Genomic DNA, 16,983 nt, shown 5'->3' on the forward strand with positions numbered 1-16,983 from the left:
TGTATGAACTATGAAGTTGAATAGCAGAAAGAAAAGAGACTAGATATATATATATATATATATATATATATATATATATATATATATATATATATATATATAGAGAGAGAGAGAGAGAGAGAGAGAGATGAGACAGAGAAAAGAGAGAGAATGCGCAGTTGAAGTCTTGAAGAGACACACAGAGTAGTTAGTGAGAACTGAGAACACAGCAACTGAGTAACAAGAGAAATTGCACTGTCTTCAACACTTCAATACATCACTTTACTTTTGATTTTTATATTAATAGTTAATAATTAATAGAATAAATGATCATTTGTATCATAAAAGATAAAAACTCTGATATATGTATTCACGTTACATCGAAACTAAATTTGTACCTACACAAGATGTTTCTATGCGACAAAAGTACTCTACATGGCACTCCAATCCTCCAAAAGACAGGATACTTTTGTCACACGAAAGGCATCTTGTGTGAGTACAAATTTAGTTTCGATTTAGCGTGGACACATATGTCAACATTTTTATCTTTGTACAAATAGTCATTTATTCATAATTAATAAAAAAAAAACTAAATTACTGGCCTTTTATACGCACGCACGTACGTTTTGGTATCTTACACCGAATTGATTTATTCTTCTTTACCATTGATCTAGTGATAAAGACAACAGTAAAGACTGAGCTTTTTTTTTTTTTTTTGTAAACAAAGTGTGTTTTATTTCAATATAGAAAACACAAATATGGAGTTATGCTTTGTGTTATCTAATAATGTTTTGTGGTCGAGGAAAACAATCCACAAAATCTGGAGTTATGCTTTGTGATAATAAGGCCTTGAAGCTTGTCATATTCTTATTATTTTATTTAAATATATGTAATGCTGTGCACTTAAATTATTAAAACGCTAAGCATGTTAAAGGAAGTTAAAAATACAAATAAAATTAAATCAACAAACTTTTGTTAGAGAATATCCAAAGCACTTTAATTTGTCTGCATTGACATGTACCTTTAAATAAATATTTGAGAAAAGGGTAAATAAATTTTTGACTTTTTGATTTGTAGATATTTAAGTTTTCGAGAATTTGAAAATACATTTAAATTTTTGACTTTTTCAAAATCTAGACATACTGATCTTTTATGTTCATTTTGGTCAGATTTAATGAAAAAATCATATATGACTCCCGTTGTATTGACCTGGTTGATACGGATGCACATGAGAGAATTTTTAAAATTGAACAAATTAGACTCAGAAATCGATATGTCCAAATTTTAAAGAGGTAAAAAATTAAATGTATTTTTAAATTTTCAGAAACTTAAATATTCGTATACCAAAAAGTCAAGAATTGATTTGTCATTTTCTTTAAATATTTATAGAGGAAATTTTGATTGATGAAGAGAGGTAGCAAGTGACATTTCTTTTCTCAAGAACTATGATGTGTTTGCATCCCTCATCATGAAAAAGGTAATAGACCTAGTAAGCCATCTTTATGGAGGGAAAGATGATGCATCCTATGTTATCTATCTCTAGAGGCTTCATTTCCTTAGTATATGTATATCCCGTTAACAACCAAGAAATCATTACTAAGTCATAAAAGGAACAACCTTAGTGCTAGCTTTGTGACAATAATATTAATTAAGAAAAGAAATGTCAGATTCTATTATTTTAGATGAAGAGAAACACTTTTTTTCTTTTTCTTTCCTTTTTCATGTAACTTTCTATGAATGGGCCTGGCTAAATTAGTGAAAAGAAGCAAGAAAATGATGATTCTGAGGAGTTTATATATGTGAATGCTGACCAAAAGTGTTTGATGGTTGAATTGAATGGAAGCCGAAGTTGCCGGATAATATCACGGGTAAAAAACCCAAATGAGCCAAGGAGAGCTCAAAATTACCTAATTCAGCCAAATGAAAAATCAATACGTGAATCAACCAGGACGAGTTATTATATAATTCGAATCAATATGATTCGAATTTGATTTGAATGTAATTCGAATTGATATGATTCGAATTACTAGGAAGCCAACAATCGAATGAAGTTCGAAACAACTTGTTTCGAATTACACCATAATAATTCGAATTTACTTAATTCGAATTACTATGAAAGCACATTGTTTAGTAATTCGAATCAACTTGATTCGAATTACTAGGTTAGGTTGTGACATTAGATAATTCGAAACATATAGATTCGAATTATATATATATAGTGCGAGCCAGGTCTCTATATATATGCTGTGAACTGATGTTGCTCTCAACAAAGAGCTGAGATGGCTAGTGAGGAGAGTTTCCTAGTTCTGGTACATTACAGAGGGTCGATTAAGAGAAAAACTCGGTCCGGCGTGAAGTTCACTGATAAGGATCCCCTGTGTATTATCGTGACGCCGACAACCACGTACGATGTACTTGTTAGCTCTGTGCTGGAGAAGCTGGGTGTTGAAGGCGTTAAACGGGTCAAGAAGTTTTTCTACCGCATTCCAACAGCGGTGCTCCATGACACCGTGAAGTTTGATTGTTTCACAATCGGTAGTGACGAGGACTTGCAGGTTATGTTTCTTTCTCGTAGGCAGTTTCCCGAGGTAAGGACACCAGAGCTGTTGGCAAAGTTGGTTGATGTGGTATCTAGCTCGGGTGGTTCGAACCGGAATGCCACTACTATAGCCGCGGTTGCCGGCTCGAGCTCGAGACCTGCTGTTGCTTCATCCTCTGCTCCTGTGTATGAGCCACCGATGCAGCCTGTTGCGTCCCCTTCGTTTGCCGTTGATCTGAGCGGCAATGTTGGAGAGGAGGTTCGGTACGGGGAACATATTCCCACCGAGGTACATTGTCCCACACCGGCTGGTGTTGGTGATGGTTTGTTTGATGATCTAGATGACGAGGACGTGGAGCCGGATATGATCGCTGATGAAAGCGGCGATGATGTTGGAACTACTGTTCCGACAAGGGCTATAGGTGGATCTAGTTCTGGCACACAGCAGTATCCACCCCATTTTTCCTCATTGGACCTGGATGCCATGCGGCAAGAGGACAATGATCTGCAGGCCTCAGGATTTGGTGCTAGAGATACCGAGGGGTCTGCCGGTATGAACGAGTTCCAGGTTGGCCAACAATTTCAAGATAAAGATGAGGCGCTGTTGAGTGTGAAGACGTACAGTATCCGCCGAAGGGTCCAGTACAAGGTCGTTGAGTCTGACTACCGCAGGTATGTGGGAAAGTGTTCTGAGTTTGGGAATGGGTGCACATGGCTAATTCGGTTGAGTCTCCGACAGCGGAAGGGTATCTGGGAAGTGAAGCGATACAACGGACCGCATACATGTCTTGCCAGCTCCATCTCCAGCGACCATAGGAGTCTGGACTACCATGTCATATCCACCTTCGTTATGCCGATGGTTAGGGCTGATGCAGGTGTGAACATCAAGGTGCTCCAAAATGCCACGGCCGCACACTTTGGGTTCAGGCCTACGTACAGGAGGGTATGGATGGCGAAGCAGAAGGCCGTTGCCGTGATATATGGGGACTGGGACGAGTCGTACAATGAGCTCCCTAGGTGGGTTTTAGGAGTGCAGCTGACGATGCCTGGCACTGTAGCCGTCCTCAGGACTTGCCCTGTTCGAGTTGGGGGACAGGTTGACGATTCTCAGGTTTATTTTCATAGGCTGTTCTGGACTTTCCCCCCATGTATCCAGGCATTCCGTCATTGCAAGCCTTTGGTGAGTATTGATGGCACCCATTTATATGGGAAGTATGGGGGAACACTGCTAGTCGCCATTGCACAAGACGGAAACTCGAACATCCTCCCCGTGGCATTTGCACTAGTTGAGGGTGAGAATGCTGAGTCATGGTCTTTCTTTCTTTCCCACCTCCGTGAGCACGTGACACCTCAGCCGGGTCTGTTAGTTATTTCAGATAGGCATAACGGCATAAAGGCAGCCCTCGAGGCTCCGGATGGGGGATGGCTACCGCCTGCTGCGTACCGGGCGTTCTGCATTCGACACGTTGCAGCGAATTTTGCCTTGACGTTCAAGGGAAAAGATGCCCGGAGGCTTCTTGTTAACGCCGCATATGCCAAGACCGAGGTGGAGTTTGACTACTGGTTTGACATTCTGCGCTCTGAGAATCCGGCAATGTGTGACTGGGCGAACCGAATCGAGTATTCGTTGTGGACACAGCACTGTGATGAGGGTCGGAGATTCGGGCACATGACGACCAATATTTCGGAGTGTGTCAACTCAATCCTGAAGGGGGTTAGAAACCTCCCTGTTTGCTCCCTGGTAAAGGCCACATACGGAAGGCTTGCTGAGCTATTTGTGCGTAAGGGGAGGGAGGCCGAGGCTCAGATGGGTACTGGACAACAATTCAGTCAATACCTAGTAAAGTGTATCGAGGCCAACCTGAGAACAGCCAGGCATTTCACGGTGACTGTTTACGACAGGGATAACTCGGAGTACACCGTTGCTGAGACGACTCCGACAGGCTCATTCTCTCTTGGTACGTACAGGGTCTCATTAGGGTCTAAGACTTGTGATTGTGGATACTTCCAAGCACTTCATTTTCCCTGTCCGCATGCATTGGCATGCTGTGCTTATTCACGGCTTACATGGCAGCCTTACGTCCACGAGGTATATCGGCTTAGCTCCGTTTTCGGTGTCTATCAGATGGGATTTGCCCCTCCCATTCCGGAGGGTTTCTGGCCACCTTATGCCGGGCCTACCGTTATACCGGATCCGAGTATGAGGCGTGCGAGGGAGGGTCGTCCTAGATCCACAAGAATTCGAACCAACATGGATGAAGGAGATCCGAACCGGCCAAAGAGATGTGGCCTCTGCAGGCAGCCAGGTCACACCAGGCGTAGTTGTCCACAGGCCGCAGGCCCAAGCGGGACTGCTAGAAATCAGTAGGCGATTTGCTATGTATGTGTTTCTTTCTTATTGTAGTAGCACTTGTCCTCTATTTGTTTAGAACTTTTAATGTATTACAACTTGTATGGAACAACTTTGTTTCGTTTGTGTAATGAAACTTGTTATTTGTACCAAATATTTCTGTTTAATGTCTTTTATATCATTGAAATTTATAACTAGAACAAACAACATTATATCATGGTAATAGGATAACGAATAACATAACATGAAACTATAAATCATAACAGAAAAGTAGAATACATCTTATTAAATGAGACTACATAACATAAATTCAAATAACATAATAAGAAAGTACATACCATAACAACGATAACAAACCAACAAAGTGCATAATATAAATATGACAACAAGAAATACACCACTATCCATGAATCATCTAAACAGGTGCGATCCAGTGCCGCAACGGCGTGGCACCCGTGTCCGGTAGCCCCTACGAATAAGTGGCTCCTCATCCTCAATGGACTCGTCGCTGTCATCCGGAACTGGCTGTCTCGGGGTCGTAGGCGGTACATGGACAGGTCTGGATGAGGACGGGCCGGCAACCGAGTGTGATCCAATAGTCTGCGCCGATGCTGGGGTCCCACCCAGGGCAAAAGGATGCGCAGGAGCTACCGTGGCAGGCTCATTCAGATCAACGTCCAGTGGTGCCTGTGTCCCTGACGTATGTACCCGTCCGGCTGCAGCCTCATCCTCCTGCATGATGGTCCGGATATCCTCAAGGAAATATGGTCCACCAAACTCGTGCACAATGCCATCACTAGCAAGTAAGTCTCCAAACATCGAGGCAGGACTCACCCATGGAGTACTATCCTGAAGGGTATGATCATCACCGGGAACACCTACGAAGTAATCTCCAAGACCTCCACCACCAACCCCAGCATCAGCGTGACTCGTGGGATCTCCCATACCGGCTCCAGGGGACCCACCATCATGCCCGCCCTGATGCGCCCTAGCAACTCCCGCAACATGACCACCCCCAGGCATCTGGGCACCATGTCTAACAGCACCCACCCTCCTCCTGCCTCCACGACCACGACCTCTCCCCACACCCCTAACTGGGTCGTCTCCGGCATCCATAGCCTGATCTACCCAGTTCCACTCACGCTGGCTACGACGTGTCCCAACTCGTGCTCTCCTCTCAATGCGACGTCTGTCAGGAACATCTTCTACCCGGTCCATGTCTGGAAGTCGGCCTGCACCCCTCTGCGTCGCCTCATCTGGAATAGGAACACCTCTCGGATCCCCCAATAACATCTCCGGCGATAAAAACCTCTTCCCGTGCTGGTACCACCATGTCAAGAACTCATGTGACGGTCCAGGGTCGGACACGATGTCAAACTGTAGAATATAATCAGCACGCTCCTGCCAGTAAAGATGCCACTCGGGGTACTGTGCCGGGAACCAGCGGTCACCTCCTCTCCCGTCCTTCGACATCAGGAAGTCGATGTTCAGGGCGGGAGACGGTATGGGCTGAACGCCGCCAAACTGAGGTAAAACTCTATCAACCTGATGCCACTCGACAACCGCAAAATAAATCAGGGACGTCCTGCATCGCCACAACATCGTATGCCGAGGCTCCAACACCTCAGGATGGACAACCTGGATGACGTCCACTGCGCTATAGGGCATCCATATGAACTGAAAAAATCAAAATCAACTCGTTTGTACTTTCAGTTAAGTGATATAAAGTGAAACACTGACTTGACATACACAGAAGTTCTGCTTACGTACCTGCCGAGGCTGTAACAAGTCGATCTTCATGCGAGCCATCTGTACCCGAGGTCCCTTGTTGCTAATACCAGGGTTGTAACCAGACCATCTGCGTACAAAAAAACAGAAGAATATAGGGCATAATTACAAAATAATAACAAGAAGAATATCTAGTACAAAACAATAACGGTACCTCGAGGCAAGGGGCCAGCTGATCTCATCATACCCAGATGGTCTAAGTGTGGGAAACCTCCAGAAGATCCACGACTGTAATAACTGTAACGGGCCAGCTAACTTAACCACATGTCTGTTGGCGACTCGGCACATGCACCTGTACAGCCATGCTAGTGCCGCCGACGCCCAACTATAGCGACCCATCTCCTCAAGCCGAGCAACATATGGTAGCCATCTGATGTGTATACGATTGCCGGACTTGTCGGCAAACAGCTGCGTACCCAATAACATCATGATGTAGGCCCGGGCAAATCGCCTAACTGTCTCCTCATCTGCCCCATCTGGACACTCCGCGAATGTCTCCTGAAACCAGGTGCAGTTGACTGCGAATTTCTGCACCTGGTTCTCCGGCGGTAAAACACCGAGCAACTCATGGAACCACTGCCAAGCAGGTCTCCCACCCTCAATGTAAAGGTGGAAGTCCGTAAGGCAACCACTAACATAATCTCCGTCGACTGGCAACCCCAGCTGGTATGCGACGTCCTGAAGCGTGATAGTGCACTCTCCGAACGGCATGTGGAAGGTGTGCGTCTCAGGCCGCCACCTCTCGACGAATGCGCTGACTAGGGGCTCGTCTAGTCGGAACCATCTGTCGTTCAGTCTCGCAAGATGGTAAAGTCCCGCCATCTGCAAGTACGGGACATACCTCTCATCAAGACGCATCCCCTGTTGCCGCCTAACACTGGATATGCAACGACGAGGCTGGCCAATACATAAACCGCATAATTAGAACAGATGCACAAACCACTAACATAACGAAAACCATTAACAAAAACCGTTAACAATAAACCGCTAAAACAAAACCATTAACACAAAACCATTAACAAAAACCATCAACAATAAACCGTTAAGAAAATCCATTAACAAAAACCATTAACAATAAACCGCTAAAACAAAACCATTCACAAAAACCATTAACAAAAACCATCAACAATAAACCATTAACAAGAACCATTAACAAAAACCATAAACAAAACCCATTAACAATAAACCGCTAAAACAAAACCATTCACAAAAACCATTAACAAAAACCATCAACAATAAACCATTAACAAAAAGCATTAACAAAAACCATTAACAAAAACCATTAACAATAAACCGCTAAAACAAAACCATTCACAAAAATCATTAACAAAAACCATCAACAATAAACCATTAACAAATACTATTAACAAAAACCATTAACAATAAACCGCTAAAACAAAATCATTAACAAAAACCACTACCCTACACTAATTTCCTAAACCACTATCCAAAAACCATTTACAATAAACCGCTAAAACAAAACCATTAACAAAAACCATTAACAAAAACCATCAACAAAAACCACTAGCCTACACTACTTTCCTAAACCACTATCCTAAACCACTAACAGTAACATAAACCATTATAAAAAACCATTAACAAATACCGTTATCATAAACCGCTTTCATAAACCACTAACCTCGTCGTTGATAACACCGGCGATATGAGCTACTCCATCCAAACGATAAAGCCTTCCCGGATCGTCCCCCATCGACAGATACAGCCGCTCTGGTCAAGCTCGTACTGAACGTTGGTCTTTTTCTCTGGGATTTGGTGGGGTTGGAGAATGAGAAAGTGATTCGAATGAACTTGGCTCGAACTCCTTTTATAGCCGATTCCCTTGTAATTCGAATCAACTTGATTCGAATTACTATGCAAGTCCGTTTTCACCTAATTCGAATCCAATTGATTCGAACTCCTCTAACATGCACTTCTCCTAGTAATTCGAATTAACTTAATTCGAATTCTATAGTTATAATTCGAAACAAGTTGTTTCGAACTTCATTGAATTTTGGCGTTCCTAGTAATTCGAATCATATCAATTCGAATTACATGCAAATCAAATTCGAATCATATTGATTCGAATTATATAGTAATTCGTCCTGGTTGATTCATGTATTGATTTCTCATTTGGCTGATTTAGATAATTTTGAGGTCTCCTTGGCTCATTTCAATTTTTTACCCTAATATCACAAATGAACAAGATTGGAATGTTGAATAGATGTTGATATAAGGATCTTGCATTGAATATGTCATATGGGGTCCCCTACCTAGTAAAATGCTCTGATGCATTAGGTTAAATTTGGTGTATATTACATCAAAATAATATAATTTTTATGATTTTACTTCACTAATTTGTATGGTATCTCTAACATTAAAATGTTTTGTTCTTGGTACATTTTCGTATCACATGGTCAAAGCTGAATCTGACTTTCAGCTTTCCGAAAAAGGTGTTTTTATGGTGTCTAAATTTTGGCTGATTTTTTTTTGTGTGAAAAAAATTTTGGTATTTTTTTTGAAAATGGGATTATTTGGTGTAATTACATATGTGTGAATTTTGTAGAAGAGAAGTCAACATATAAAGGATGTGTTGGACACATGACAGCATTCTGGCCACACGTGAGGAGCATGTTGGACACGTGGCAACATATTAACCAACACGTGGGGGCGTGTTGCATCACGTGGGGACGTGTTGAATGATTTTCACAATATTATAATACATTTTAAATATCAATATTCAACCAAAATACTGTCTCTCTCTCCATATTAAAAATAATTTCTGCTAAATTTTTGACATAAAATTTAAAAATAAAAGAATAAATTTCAATTTTTTCTATTTTTACTTTTAAGTAATTTAAGTACAAAAATGATAGGCAACAAAAAGTTTCCCCCAAACAAAAACAAACAATAAAAGGTGCAATGCAACCGTGATTGATTCCGTGAACTGTTTCCGTATAAGGTCCCACATGCACAGTACAACAAAATGAGGCAATGTTAGGAACCAATGGACAATTTCATGCTTCCACCCAATAACGACAACAAAATGCTTGGTTTCACTAAGCATCATTTAATGTTTTAACTTTTAACCAACATCATTAGTGTTAATCATTATTTTGAAAAAAAAAATATTATTCACTAAACAACTTCACATTATATTTAAGCAAATTCTGTGGTGCCTATAATTTTGGTGCTGAAATTACCGAATTTATGTTTAATAATAAGATTTAAATATTAAAAAATTTATTTATTTTTATATTTTTTAATTTAAATACTAATTTTTATCTTTTTTTAATAAGTTAGACAAATATATATAGACACAATAGCATGCACCTTATATTTAAGGTGGTAAGGTCATATTTAATTATGGTAAAAACACCAGTGTAGGAAGGTGAGTTTCATGAATGAATGAATAGCTGGAGAGCAGAAAGCAAGTGGCACATTTTCAACTGGTCTACACCCCAAGTCCAACCTCGTTTCCCGTAAATTGTATTTACTGTTTATTTATTTATTTGCCCAATTACTGCAACCAATGATTCACTCCAACCACCTCTGAGCTCGGTGCCACCAACACTTTCTAGCTTCTTAATATCGGGTAGCGGTTTTTATTAACAGAACAATATTATGAATTTAACTAACACGTGAATATAACATTGTTTAAGGCAGGCTGAATATTATTACTATCAACCCCCACATTCTATAAAAGAAACACCTGAGTTTGCACTTTTAACGGTATGGAATAATGTTAAGCATAACTTTACTAATATTTTGTAATGACTCCCTCGGAAAACTAAATCCATGCTCCTAAATTAATATTTGGAACTTTGTTATCCTTAACAAACATGTAATATTCATGTTAACAAGAGGCATCATTCTTGGGTGTTGAGATAACATCAACACAGTAGTAACTAGAAAACATACATATCAATTATCAAGTCAATCATAAGTCATAACAACCGAGTTCTTCATTTGTCATACTTTTTCTTCTTCAATACAATAGCCGATAAATTTACTAGTCCAGAATACATTGTTACTTCAAACTAAATTTTACTCAAGTTACAAATACATTCAGCATAGAGACCCACCATAACCCCCAAATGTGAGCCCAAACCTAGAGTCATGTACATATCTAGTACAAAGTTCACGACGAATATGAAAAAACTATTCGAGTAAACTGATGACAAAGGTAGTCACCTAATAAAATTAGGAAGCATTAAACCAATTAATTACTGCATTGCTACATAGATTAAAATTTAAAAAGGCATCAAAGCATGCTTCAGTAAAAAAATTCCTTCCATTCTAAAAAATATACAGTGCCAGTGATCATTGCCAAAGTTGATTAACAGACAAAAATGTTATGCTGAAATATGTTCAACCCACAACTTTTTAGTTATACACAGCCTTAGTAAAATGGATGGTTCACGATCTTATCTCCGACCTTTTTTCAGTAGATCTTTTCACCTCTGCCTCTCGCCGTTTTTGCTGCCTGCCCAACAAAAACACCCGTCACTGTATCAATCACATGTTGTCATCTCTTGTTAGTTTTGTGGATCTCTCTCGTTAGCTTTCATATGTCATCTATTCTAGTCCCCCCTCCTCTCTCCTCTATATGATTGAACAAATGCCAAACTGGAATCAAGATACATAAATACAACGCATAAAATTCAAGGTTGTTTATGTACTTACACAAATAGCATGTACCCACTGCCAGCATTAACAGCAGATAGAATTGCTGCATGAGCCCCAACAGTGGACACAGAATCCTGCCCCACAGAGGGCAGAGGATTTTTTCGATCACCATCCACCTGGAACAAAATCATTCACTAAAAATTTGTTAGCATAATGAGCCAATTAAGAATGTCCCTGACGTTGCAGTTGCAAAGTTTAGATGAACACCTTATCCCATTTTGATTTTTTGTTCTGTCTACCATCCCGATTAATAGAGTCAGCTATAGGTGGCACCAAACCACTTGCAGCCACAGCAGAACCACCTGTGCAAAAACAATATCATAAAAGCACTATAAGATAACATCATAAATATATGAAAAATGACACCTAAGAAAAAGCTTCACTATTGCACAAAACATCTAGGAGCTTTCTGGACCTGCAACAGGCAAGCCGATTCTGGGAGCACCTGCTGCTACAATTCCCGGTTGTGTTCCCCCAGCGATAAATTCCATCTTCTGTGCTTTCTTCTTCTCATGTTCTTTCCTTTCACTTTCACGCCTCATATCAGCCTCTGTTTGTTCATTTAATGCACCGAAAAACAAATAGAAGTTAAAAAATAGAAAAACCAGTATTTGCTGAAAATCAAGAGAAATAAAATAGATGAGATTGGAAAAATATTAAAAACAGATGCTCAGAGATGGAAGCCAAAATATAGACATGCCAAGAACTAAAGCCTAAACCTAGCAAATATTCAGTTTGCCAAGTCAAGACCAAGAAAAATTGACAACCAAAAAAATAATAGAGAAATCTAGAAGGCCTCATATCTTGAAGTTAACATTACATACTTAATCTGATAAAATTATACTTCATCAAGAGTATAATAATTACTATAAAAGGTAGTGCTGCATTGCAGCCCAAAAGATAACCTCTAATGTATTTGTACTGCAAGCAAAACACATTCTGACAGTTAAAAAAGGATTTTAACATCATTAAATACTTTAAACACACTGCCAGCTTGGAATAAACAACCTATTATGGATTTATGGCCTAACACGCAACCCGTCATAACCAACAAATGTAGACAGACATCTACAGACCAAGGTAACCAATAGCAGCAAAATGACCAGATGCGCCAAGGTTTTTAGTAGTGCAGATTTATAGTATTGATAACAAGTAGCTGGTTTTAAGAACTAATGTGTATCAGAGATTATTTACAGGGTATCTACAATCTTGGGTACAGTGCCGCTTTATGATCTGCTATACCATAATACCATCTTTGCGGTTTGTTCACCCAGCTGCATCATGCCACTATCAAAGCTTAACTACTATGGTCCAGACAGTAAAATAGTATGCATGATAAATTTAACAAAATCGTGGAAAAGAGTAAAATGCAGACTAACATGACAAATAACAGTCAGGAAATAAGGAGAGAAGCAGCAGTTACTGACCAATTTCATCATAGAAGTCGCTTGAATCATATCCATGAGGGTCAAATACATCTTTACTGAAGCAAGACCCTATTTGGTCAATTTCTTGATACCTCACTGCATGCAATAAGAAGTCGGGATTTCGATAGTTCTTTCTGTTGCGAACTTCGGCATTAAAACTTTTTCCAGCCTTCTTATACTCCAAGAACTTATTTATTTTTCTCTGCAATCGAAAAAGAATCCATAATTACAGAATTACAGCCAACTTTTAAGGGATAGTACTGAAAAGAGAAGGGGGCATCCACTAGAAAATATTAATGTCTAGATAGTATAAAACTGAGGTAAAAGATCTACAAAAGAGAACCCTCTAATTATTAACAGAAGGTATTTGATTGAGGCAATTAGAAACCATGGATTGCTAAATCATTACCAAAGAATGTTCTAGCTCAAAAAATTGAGGGAACTTACAATTAAATCCAACATGAAATCAGCGCCACAAGACAAGCTAAGTGGTTTACTTAACTTATTGAATGCTACTTTACAATCTATTAAAATGGTATTCAACTGTTGATAATATTCAAATGCTGTAACAAAACTTACTTGCAGTTCCTCTGAGCATTTTGCTTTTGGTGGAGGAGGGAGAAATTTATCCAATGGGTCTTCAGCTTTTTGCTCATCTTGACCTGCTTCTCCAGGTTCTGCATCATCAGGTCCAATCATGGCATCATCATTCATTGTATCAGATTTCAACTGCTCAGATAATTGAGGAGTGTTTGCTTGATTGCTAGGTGTCATAACGTGAACTGCTCCAGATGGTGTTCTATCTAGCAAATCACCTGCAATTACATGTTCCAGAGGGTAGTAAGTTAGAGGCAGGAGAAATGAACATGTAGCAGACTAGCAATTGTACTGTATTTGAATAAAAATTAAATCAAGCAATATCATCTTCTCAAGACTGAAATTCGAATACAGGATTGCTACTCTTCCCATCCCAAATTGCACCGCATTCTAAGCATGAGTTAAATGCATAAAGATGCATTTCAATCACGATTTATCATAAGTATCATACAAGTTTCATCGGATTTCAATCATCATTGTAATATCATATTTCACTTACCATTGATCAAATTAAGCTGGTCCCCATACATGACTCGAACACTACCTCCTATCTCTCCTTCCTGCAATCATTGGCAACAAACACACCCATCATTCTCACTTCCAAAGAAAACCGAAGAGAAAACATAAGATTCTACAAAAGGAGTGCACCTCAGGCTCAGGAGACATTGCAACTTCGTCATGACCATAGTCCACTATAGTAAGCTTCCCTCTCCCGCTCCTCGTCGAATCCGACGGCAGCACCGCCACCCCTCGTTGATCTTGCGGCGGCGAAATTACCATGTTTGTGTTAACACGCTGCGGCGTTGGAGTTCCAAACCTGCGCTTCTCCGCCGGCGTGGACACCTCGTCCGCAACTCCCTCGTTACTTGAATCAACCCCTGCCATTCTATCCGCGTCGGTGGCGGTCAAATTTACCTCCGCAGCGAATCCTCCGGCGGCGGCGTCCTCGTTCTGCTCGTGGCGCATACCTATCTCTTGGTTATCTTCTTCATCTTCTTCGGCGTCCTCCATATCGTCGTCTCCGTCGTCGTTGTACATGGACAATAAGGCTATACCTTCAGATTGCTTCTTCTTGGATGCCATTGGCAGAAGCTAGGGTTCCGGCGAGGGAACAAATGAAGGGCTTGTTTCCTGTGAAGGGTTGAAATCGAGTGACAGGGAAGTGTTGTTGAGCTGCGAGTGAAGGGAATTTGAGACGAGAAAATTGGAATTAGGAGGGAACCAGAGAAGATGGAAAAAGGTTGAATCAGGAAGAACCAAAGAAAGACTCAAGACAGATGCAAATGATGAATCGAAATTCGAAAACACAGGGGTTCCTCTTTTTTTTTTTTTTTGCTATGGGTGGGCCGGGCACACCCGACCCGATCAAACCGGTGTTTCTTTTTCTTGGTGTAAGAATCAATATTGGAGTTTAGCCCAATATAATGAACCCATTTTCTTTCAGCCTGGATAATGAGCCCATTTTTAAACAATCTCAACTAACAAATCCTTTGGGCCTGAGAGCCTATAAACTGACAACAGCAACAAAAAACATGTTAGAAGCAATCCAGTTATTATGATCCCCTGGTTAAATAATAAAATAAAAGGCTAGTGATAGGGAGCCAATAATTTAAGTGTACAATGTACCAATCATCTCAAAAGCTTCAGTTGATGAAAAAAGTAACATTAATGATTATATCTCTAATATTTCTTAAATCTCTATTGTACACATTGTACAAACATTCCATTGGCTCCCTATACTTTCTCTAAAATAAAAACCAACTTGGGTTGGTCGAATGGTCAGCTTACTTGTCCGTTTAAGCAAGTGTCGGGGGTTCGAATGTCGCCTTGTGCATGCAGCAACCCATTGGCCAGCGACAGACCTTTAAATGGAGCTCAGATCCGCAACGAATTAGTCCTTAACCTGTTGGGTTAGGGGGATACCGTGAGAAATAAAATAAAATAAAATAAAATGTATGGTTCTAACTTCTAATGCTTCCATGTATATATCCCTCGGTTCCTATTTCCTAATAATTATTTAACTCCTTCTCTTATAATATTTGTATGATAACCACTAAAATCAATCTTAAAAGTAAGAATATATCTTAAAATACAAAATACATATTAAAAATAAGTTAAATTATACATACACGTATACTTATACCCAAATATACGTTAAATCTATCGCTTTATATATGGATGGAGTTAGGATGAATTAAATGACCACAAGATTTGTATTACCCAACTCCATCAGTTATGTACATACATGTAAGAATACTAGAAGCACACCCTTTTGTCTCTACTTTAAGGTCTAAAGGATTTGTGGAATACGGAACTAACTCAATTCTTACTGACAAGGACGGAAATCTAAATCTATCTCTGGACACAATAACAGCTTTAATCGAAACCAGTAACTGAGTTTTCAATTAGGGTAAGCTCAAAAGCAACATTAAACTTTCAGCAAAATAGTAAAGTGACAATAATAACCAAGACTCATATATATTTGTAGCAATATTGGCAACAACACTTGTGTAAAAGCTAAAGGTAAAAGAAACTGAAAAAGCATCCACATAACGTGTGTTGCAAGAAATTTAATTAGAACCAATAGTTGAAACTTTTCTTGTGATTTATAATTTTACATTTGGTATAATAAGCCGATCATGGAGAAATAATATGTTGGTAGAAAAAATGTTATCCAAATTTTTATTTATAAAGTACGAAATAGACAAGGAACGTGGAAGCTAAGGTTTTACATTTCTCTGTGTCGGCCTAATTTAATTTATTAGCATTAATGGGATGGGACTATTGTAATTGTAATGTCAGGCTCAAGAATTTTCATCCATCATGTGGATAAGAAAAACGCGGAAATATAGCAGCTGGCAGACCAACTTTGAATTGAAGCAGCTGCAAGTAAAGTTGATATTGACGTGCACCTTATATAAGCTTGCTCATGCAGATAATACAAATCCATTTCTTCATCACCATGCATATATATATATACACATTGTATTAAAATAATGTTAAAGGTATCATAAAGATTTAAAGTTTGAAACAAGAGTAGGATAATTACATCAAAAGTTAAAGATAATGAAATAAGGATTAAAACAAAATACTTCCCTTTAATTTATGTCACATTGTAAAGATATATAAAAGAGAAAATTATGTACTGCAATATACTATTGTAAAGAATTATTAGGAGAAGATATAAGTGATATAAAACATCAAAGATCAAAGTGTTATAGTCCACAGTATGTTATTGTTCCCATCAAAACCAGATTCGGATTGAAATCTAAGCATGAGAGACTCGCTGGGGGCATTAACTCTGAGGAGGAACACAAGAGGCATTAACGAACTTAACCAACGTAGAACACCTTCTATGTCTCTAGGTAATTAATTAATTGTGACTAGAATAAGAAGAAATAATATGATAGAAAATAGAATAATGTATAGTAAATGGAGCTATTAAATTAAATATATAGTCCTATTAACAAGTGTCCTAAAGTATTAGTTATTGATATTAGAAATAGTATTTTTCATGAAAGATATTTTTTTTCCCAAAAATATTTTACAAATTGAGCCAATGGCCTAAACATACAATGTGTACAATGGATTAAATCTTTGGCATATGAATAAAATGA

The 16,983-nt window shown here is 39.2% G+C and overlaps 1 protein-coding gene across 7 annotated transcripts; it reads right to left on the reverse strand.

Annotated features, from left to right (window-relative positions):
- Window positions 1–10,928: 10,928 nt before the first annotated feature.
- On the reverse strand, window positions 10,929–14,645 carry LOC130955140 (uncharacterized). 7 transcript variants are annotated; one of them, XR_009076615.1, is made up of 8 exons: window positions 14,015–14,645; window positions 13,866–13,926; window positions 13,349–13,584; window positions 12,770–12,971; window positions 11,758–11,892; window positions 11,550–11,644; window positions 11,340–11,476; window positions 10,929–11,135 (listed from the first exon to the last, which is right to left on the reverse strand). XR_009076615.1 is itself a non-coding variant. In XM_057881941.1 (8 exons), exons 1-8 carry the CDS (start codon window positions 14,447–14,449, stop codon window positions 11,111–11,113), a joined length of 1,308 nt encoding a protein of 435 aa, XP_057737924.1. In that variant the 5' UTR covers window positions 14,450–14,645; the 3' UTR covers window positions 10,929–11,110. The 7 variants fall into 7 exon arrangements, 4 of the variants coding, with proteins under 4 accessions (XP_057737924.1, XP_057737922.1, XP_057737925.1 ...); XR_009076614.1 differs by having other exon boundaries at window positions 10,929–11,139; XR_009076613.1 differs by having other exon boundaries at window positions 10,929–11,258.
- Between the last annotated feature and the right edge of the window lie 2,338 nt (window positions 14,646–16,983).

This window comes from Arachis stenosperma, chromosome 10 (assembly GCF_014773155.1).
Source record: "Arachis stenosperma cultivar V10309 chromosome 10, arast.V10309.gnm1.PFL2, whole genome shotgun sequence".
Lineage (NCBI taxonomy): Eukaryota > Viridiplantae > Streptophyta > Magnoliopsida > Fabales > Fabaceae > Arachis > Arachis stenosperma.